Raw genomic sequence first — 7,015 nt, 5'->3', positions numbered from 1 at the left:
ATATACAGATACGCTTTGACTAAATAAAACAAAACAGTGCTATTTTGATATTGTAGGTATTATGAGCGTACATAATAATAAAAAATAAGTTCTAACTGGTACAGCGGACTAGCTACAAAAAATCTTTACTGATAGAAAACATAAGAATATTAATAAGTTAATATTCTATATCTTAATTTATCCGCTAAAGTTGATTAATCCTAGTCCTACGATTACGCGTTGCGAGTCAGTCGCGACTATATTGACATGGTGTCAATAAAATTTGACATTGACAGTATACTTTTTGAAATAAACAAAATAGATAACTAGGTAGGTAAATGGTAATAAATAAATGTAAATTGCAACAGGGTTCGCAACCGTACGATAATTATCGTACAAGAACGATAATCTCATAACAACGTACGATGTACGATAATAAACGTAGATTGTACGATAATTGCAATTATGTTGCAAAGTTACAGTTGTTTTTATTGTCAGCGCCAATATTTCGCGTATACATTGCATATATTTTGTTTCGTCTTCTTTTTTTTAGTTTACTACTGATTACAACTAAACAAACTATAAAAACTTAAAATTTAAAATAAATTATTATGTTTTTTTTACGTATTATAATTATTATCCTAATGCACGTTAATTTGATTCATATACGATAATTTTTATTATATTACGGGTACGATAACTGCCAGGCTTTAGGTTGGGAACACCTGGCTTTAGGTTTAGAAGTTCAATAATTATAGTTTCAACGTTTGAGTTATAAGTTAGCAATAAATTATTATTTTTGTGCAGCTTCCTAAAAACAATGAAGTACTGTTTAACAAAATAAGAAGCCTTTAAAGTTAAAAACCACTGAGCTGGTAGAATTTATTTGTTATTTTAGCGTATTTTTTTTTCAATTATGTACTAATGTAGCCTCATATTGCAGTGTTCAGCTTTCAGTTATTATCTATTATAAACAACTGTGTTCAAGGCTGAATTTAAGTAACAATTGTTACCATTTCGTCAGAAACATTATGAATGGTGGAAGTAATAACAATATTTACATTATAAGATTATCATAATAAGAAGCAATGTCTGTTTTAAGCAATGTTATTGATGATCATCACATGGAAATAATAAAAAACGAATTTGTAAGACTAGAAGGTAGGTAATATAAAGTTAATTCATATTATAAAAATTTAAATGAATTGATTTTTAAATATAAATAAACATTTTGATTGATCCCAGACTAACATTATTTTTAAGTAAATAATTATAAATAATTTTGTAACTTCTTAAGAATAAAGTAATTAATGTTGTTATAAATTAAGAAACAACAATAGCACCGTCTCATTTTTATCATAATTATTTTTTAAAATTTGTATGCTACTGTCAAGTTTGTTCTTTTCTTTCTTATTTTGTTTTTTTTTTTAGGTAAATGTTACTTAGAAAATGCTGGAACAGCGTTATACCCACAAAAGCTATTAAACAAAATAAATGATGATCTACTTAAAAATGTGTATATGAATCCTCACTCTGACAAATATACAAGAGACTGTATAGAACAAATAAGATGTATGGTTTTGAACCATTTCAATACAGACAATTTAACCTACACAGTGATATTTACATCTGGTACAACACAATCGCTAAAACTTGTCCTAGAAACATTTCAATTTCATAATAACAATGATGATGCATTAAAAGGTTCCTTTATTTATCTTAGAGATAACCATACTTCTGTTATTGGTCTAAGAGAATTAGCTGAAAATAAAAATGTTGATGTTGTTCATATATCACATAATGAATTTTTGTCATCTTTAAAAATATTACAGACATCAAATAATTTACAAGAAAGAAACAAGAATAAAAGCAACACTTTGCTAGTATATCCTGCACAAAGTAATTTTAATGGGTTTAAGTATCCTTTAAATCATTTAGACAATATAAAAAATGGATGTCTGCAAGGTTATCTGAAAAAACAACTATGTGATGTTAATTGTAATTGGTACATTTTGTTGGATGCTGCATCTTTGATTGCAACAAATAAACTAGATTTGTCAGTCACACAACCAGATTTTGTGTGTTTGTCTTTTTATAAAATATTCGGCTTTCCTACTGGGTTAGGTGCATTATTAGTGAAGAATAATAGTGCAGATGTGCTCAGTCAAAAAAAGTATTTTGGAGGAGGAACAGTGGACATTGTATTAAGCAGTGAGGATTACCATGTGAAGAGAAACATTCTTTATGAAAGGTAAATTATGTAATTAGTAGAAATGGTTATATTTTACATAGTTATCAAACAAGCGTAGCTGTTTTGTACCATAATAAATAAAACAATGGGCACAAGATAAACATTTAGCTATCCAATAATTTGTGTTGATTTTTTTGAAACATAGTTCTTTTAGGTGGTTTACAGTAAAGTGAAATGATAGGAAATGTGGCATAACGAAATAGCGTTGTGCCTACCTCTAAAAAGCTAGAATTTTTAGTGTCAAACCACACCAAACGATAGTCTGCCTACCTATTGTAGATATATTTTTTTAATTAAGTTAAATAATTAAATATAAGCAAACTCAATCAAAGGAATTAATTTTAATTAAAATACTTACTTACATTCTTAAAAATACAAAAACAAAAATATAAAGGTAATACAAAACCATATAAGGACCAATAATGCTACTGTCCCAGGTTCAAACCTTGGGCGATTGTCACAATTCCCATTATAAACTTTGTTTAATTGGAGGGCAACTTACTAAAATTAGTAAATTCCTTAAAATGGGGATTGCTATTATTATACTACTATACTGATGGGGGTTCCCCGACTACACAATTTTTTATTTATTAAAAAAACTGTATTTATTACAGACTTGAAGATGGAACTCAGCCATTTTTGTCCATAATTGCCTTGAAACATTGCTTTGAAATAATTTCCCTTCTGATACCTAAAGTTGTCAATAACAATGTCATGGACACAATATCTTACCATACATATTATTTAGCGAAAGACTTATATGAACAATTAAAGAATCTGAAACATGAAAATGGTAATAAGGCAGCTATTTTATATATGGATTCAGATTTTATGGATATAAAGACACAAGGAGGAATAGTTACATTTAATTTATTAAGGAAAAATGGATCTTACATTGGATATGTTGAGGTAAATGTAAAGAAATTATTCTTTATTACACAATTTTTTTTCTGTAATAATAAATTATGTACTTGTTAATAAGAATTCCTTTTTTCTATTAGAAATTATTTTAGGATATATACATATTACTTACTTTTTTTTTATAGTCACATTATAAAAGTAGAACTAATTGCTTTATATATTTCAGTTTCAACATATGGCAGACTTATTTAATATTAGCGTTAGAACAGGATGTTTTTGCAATTCAGGATCTTGTCAAAGACATTTGAAAATATCTAATAAAGAAATGAAAGCCATGCATAATGCTGGACATAAATGTGGAGATGAAATAGATTTAATAGATGGAAAACCAACAGGAGCAATAAGAGTCTCATTTGGTTACTATAATACATTTGATGATGTAGATAAGTTAATTTTAATGATAAGCAAATGTTTTCTTAGAAAACAAATTCAAAAACCATATCGCAAAATGATCAATTTTAACAAAAATATAACACAAAGAACTAATGGAGTATTACCAAATGAACAGTTATCCTTGGTTTTAAACAATATAAATTTCTGCAATGGCAATGATGTACCAGACTTACCAGAGTATTATAACAATAAATACAAAATGACATTAACTGAAATTGCTATATTCCCAATCAAATCATGTGGTGCTTTTAAAATAAAATCGGGCTGGAAAATTGGTATAAAAGGGTTGGAATTTGATAGAGAATGGATGATTGTTAAGGAAAATGGTATTTGTCTAACACAAAAACAATGTCCATTGATGTGTAAAATACAGCCATTTATAGACCTTGGGAAGAGATGCCTTACATTGTATTTTGATGGTATGTTAATTACTTTGTATATTTTTGATAAAAAAGTGTTTATATTTATTATGTAAAATAAATTTAATGTTTATTTTTAATATTATTTACAGGTCAACAACCTATCTCAATTCCTTTAGATCCCTCAATAGCTAATAAATATAGAGAGACACAAGTTTGTCAAAGTAAAGTTTGTACTGACCTCATAAAAGGGTATGATTGTGGTGATGAAGTTGCAGATTGGATATCAAATGCTTTAGGCATTTCATTCTTAAGATTAATAAGGCAATCATGTGTCAGATTCCTGAAAAAGAAAGCTAGTGAAGAACAAACATTACTGTCCTTAAGCAATCAAGCTCAATATCTTTTGATTAATACAGCAACAGTTAGATGGTTGAAAGATAAAATAACAGATGACTCATTTTCAGATGATATCAATTCATTGGTTGATCGATTTAGAGGAAACCTAATTATTGATTCCAAGAAAGAACTTATAGAAAGAGACTGGCAAAAAGTAATTATTGGAAAACATGAGTTTAAGGTAATATATTTTTAATCACTTTTTTTTGTTACATATGGATGGATATGCTAAGTAGGTATTTAAAATTTATGACAAATTAATAGTCAGCAGGTGTTAAACCAACGCTGAACTTTGGTCTACTGAAAAATAATAAAAGTTTATCAAATGCCAGTCGGAACAGCTTGAAGAGGGCCTCATACTCTCCGATAGAAAAATTACTGTTGTCTACTAATATAAATAATGTAATATTTGGCCACGAGAGTGCTTGCTTAGTCTTTTTATCAAATTGTATGAAACCTAAATGAAATCGAAAATAATTATGCAAGTTTTTTGATTTTTAGGTAGAAGGCCAATGTTCTCGTTGTCAAATGGTGTGCATTGATCAAAGAACTGGCGAAAAAACTGTTGAACCACTAAGAACAATATCTCAAGAGTTTGGGGGAAAGCTACGTTTTGGTATATACTTAAGTTACATTGGACCTATTTATAAATGTAATGATCGAATGTTAAAAACATATTCTGAAGTTATTCCTTAAATTTGGGAGATAAAGTTCTATTGTACTTTGATGTTTATAATTTTACTTGTAACTTCAGACTAAGCTGGTATTATTTATTTTAGTAAATATAAAATCCTTTTTTTGCAAATATTTATTTCGAAAAACAATGTATTTAAAAATTGCCACACATTTTTTAAAATTAGTTTTATAATACCATTGTTGCTTATAATAAAATGCTTAATTTAGTAATTACACTTTATTTAAAATTAAATATAACATATCATGTAACAAACTATAATAGTTAGGCCATATCAGGTTCAATAGAATGTTTTTCTTTTTACACATATTTTTAATCGTACTTAAATAGGTAAATCAATTTCATTGTTGTTTATTTTTTTTATTGAGAAATGCTTTATATATTTATATGGTCCTAATGGTCACGCCAGTTGTATTTAAATCTCGTTCCCTTTAGCAAACATTGCTCAATAAATAAATTATACTAGTTTTTTTAATAATATTATGAACACATAATTCAAATTACTATATTATAAGTTTAGTAAAAGCCAAATATAAATTTGAGGGTGTATACATTTTTGGGTTGATTACATCCAAAAGTTGTATTATTTCCATTTTATAAACATTATTTGTTTATAAAATGGAAATTTATTATTATGTATGTATGTATGTTCAAGATATTAATAATTTTATTTCTGCCTCGATAAGGAGTACTCTATCAATTCAAACCACTATTATGCCCTGAAATGTAAAAGTTTATTAAATATAACTTAATTTATTTTTTTAATACACACTATTGTAATCTTTATTATATGTTTAAACATATTCTTTGTTGAAGGATAAAGCCTGTATTTTAATCTACAATTGTTAATGTTTATAAGCTTGCCTTTTTTATTATTTATGAAATATGGTGCTGTGATTTAATAAATGTTATGATATTGCACAGTTTACTTCCTGTTGTCCTTTTATTTCTCTTGGCTCTGCACCTCCACACACATCATGAACTACTTCAGCTACTTCCTCATAATCTGGTAATGCCATGTTTTGCAATTTTGAATATATGAGCTTGTTATTAACTACCACTTCAAATGAACCTTAAACATTTTTTTTTATTTAACAAACCCACTAAAGTTAATTTATTTAACAAAGTAGAGATGGCCGAGTAGTTAGAAGGGGTGACCCTTAACCAATGGTCGTGGGTTTAAACCCAGGCAAGCACCACTGAATTTTCATGTGCTTAGTTTGTAATTATAATTCATCTTGTGCTTGACGGTAAAGGAAAACATCGTGAGGAAACCTGCATGTGTCTAATTTCATTGCAGTGTGGTGGAATAAGCTCTAAACCTTCTCCCCAAAAGGGAGAGGAGGCTTTAGCCCAGCAGTGGGACATTAACAGGCTGTTACTTTTCTATTTTTTATTTAAAAAAAATTAACTTCATTACAAATATTGAAAATGAAATACACACATGGTGTAGTAATGCAAATAATTTATAAACAAATAGTCGCTACCTTGTCGACCTTTTTTGCAGTCAACTTCTGCTTCTGGACTACTACTTTTAATTTGTTCAGCCAAAGCTAAACAATGTCCTCCATAATCACAAACTTTACTGAAATAAATATAAGAAATCTGTTTATACTAAGCAATTAAAAACTTTATAAGTAATGTTTTTACATTAACTCACCAAAACTCTATTTCAACTTTAGCATTTCGCACTTTATTTTGATTTGACATAATTAATTAAAAAAATATAATATTTTATGAATTAAATTAATTATTATAATAGGTAAATGGAATAAAGAAAGATTTTATGTAATATATTAAGTAAGTCAATGATTTTAAAAGTACTTCTTTTTTACATGTACAAAATCATAAAAGCAAGTAGGAACCCATTATTTTTGCTGGACAGTGGACAATAACACATAGACTTAACTATGACATAACAGCTGACAAGTGTTATGACATAATATTATGTTATTCCACAATATGTAAACAAGGCGCAAGTTACAGTTGCCAACTTCGAGATTGTCCCCCGAAATTTAG

At 27.8% G+C, this 7,015-nt stretch overlaps 2 protein-coding genes across 5 annotated transcripts; one reads left to right on the top strand and one right to left on the bottom strand.

The window, feature by feature from the left end:
* Positions 1-714: 714 nt before the first annotated feature.
* Positions 715-5,151, top strand: LOC126768897 (molybdenum cofactor sulfurase). Of its 3 annotated transcripts, none has more exons than XM_050487305.1 (7): positions 715-854; positions 923-1,140; positions 1,411-2,230; positions 2,845-3,139; positions 3,318-3,963; positions 4,056-4,483; positions 4,804-5,151. In XM_050487305.1, exons 2-7 carry the CDS (start codon positions 1,068-1,070, stop codon positions 4,996-4,998), a joined length of 2,457 nt encoding a protein of 818 aa, XP_050343262.1. In that variant the 5' UTR covers positions 715-854; positions 923-1,067; the 3' UTR covers positions 4,999-5,151. The 3 variants fall into 3 exon arrangements, with proteins under 3 accessions (XP_050343262.1, XP_050343264.1, XP_050343263.1); XM_050487307.1 differs by having other exon boundaries at positions 735-854; positions 930-1,140; XM_050487306.1 differs by having other exon boundaries at positions 735-1,140.
* Positions 5,152-5,243: 92 nt separating this feature from the next.
* Positions 5,244-6,854, bottom strand: LOC126769066 (migration and invasion enhancer 1). 2 transcript variants are annotated; one of them, XM_050487621.1, is made up of 3 exons: positions 6,657-6,854; positions 6,484-6,581; positions 5,244-6,002 (listed from the first exon to the last, which is right to left on the bottom strand). In XM_050487621.1, the coding sequence occupies exons 1-3, from the start codon at positions 6,704-6,706 to the stop codon at positions 5,905-5,907; spliced, it is 246 nt and encodes an 81-aa protein (XP_050343578.1). In that variant the 5' UTR covers positions 6,707-6,854; the 3' UTR covers positions 5,244-5,904. The 2 variants fall into 2 exon arrangements, with proteins under 2 accessions (XP_050343578.1, XP_050343576.1); XM_050487619.1 differs by having other exon boundaries at positions 5,269-6,068.
* Positions 6,855-7,015: the final 161 nt, after the last annotated feature.

Source organism: Nymphalis io, chromosome 6, assembly GCF_905147045.1.
Source record: "Nymphalis io chromosome 6, ilAglIoxx1.1, whole genome shotgun sequence".
Lineage (NCBI taxonomy): Eukaryota > Metazoa > Arthropoda > Insecta > Lepidoptera > Nymphalidae > Nymphalis > Nymphalis io.
The sequence above is the reverse complement of the archived record's forward strand: the minus strand, read 5'-3'. Positions and strand labels throughout refer to the sequence as shown.

Bases quoted from the DNA above. Each gene is read 5' to 3' on its own strand.
- LOC126768897 (XM_050487305.1), top strand. From the start codon at position 1,068: ATGTCTGTTTTAAGCAATGTTATTGATGATCATCACATGGAAATAATA. The intron at 1,141-1,410 runs GTAGGTAATATA...TTTTTTTTTTAG, and splicing joins CGAATTTGTAAGACTAGAAG to GTAAATGTTACTTAGAAAAT. The intron at 3,964-4,055 runs GTATGTTAATTA...TATTATTTACAG, and splicing joins CCTTACATTGTATTTTGATG to GTCAACAACCTATCTCAATT.
- LOC126769066 (XM_050487619.1), bottom strand. From the start codon at position 6,706: ATGTCAAATCAAAATAAAGTGCGAAATGCTAAAGTTGAAATAGAGTTT. The intron at 6,582-6,656 runs GTGAGTTAATGT...TATTTATTTCAG, and splicing joins AAAGTTGAAATAGAGTTTTG to TAAAGTTTGTGATTATGGAG. The intron at 6,069-6,483 runs GTAGCGACTATT...AAAATGTTTAAG, and splicing joins CTGCAAAAAAGGTCGACAAG to GTTCATTTGAAGTGGTAGTT.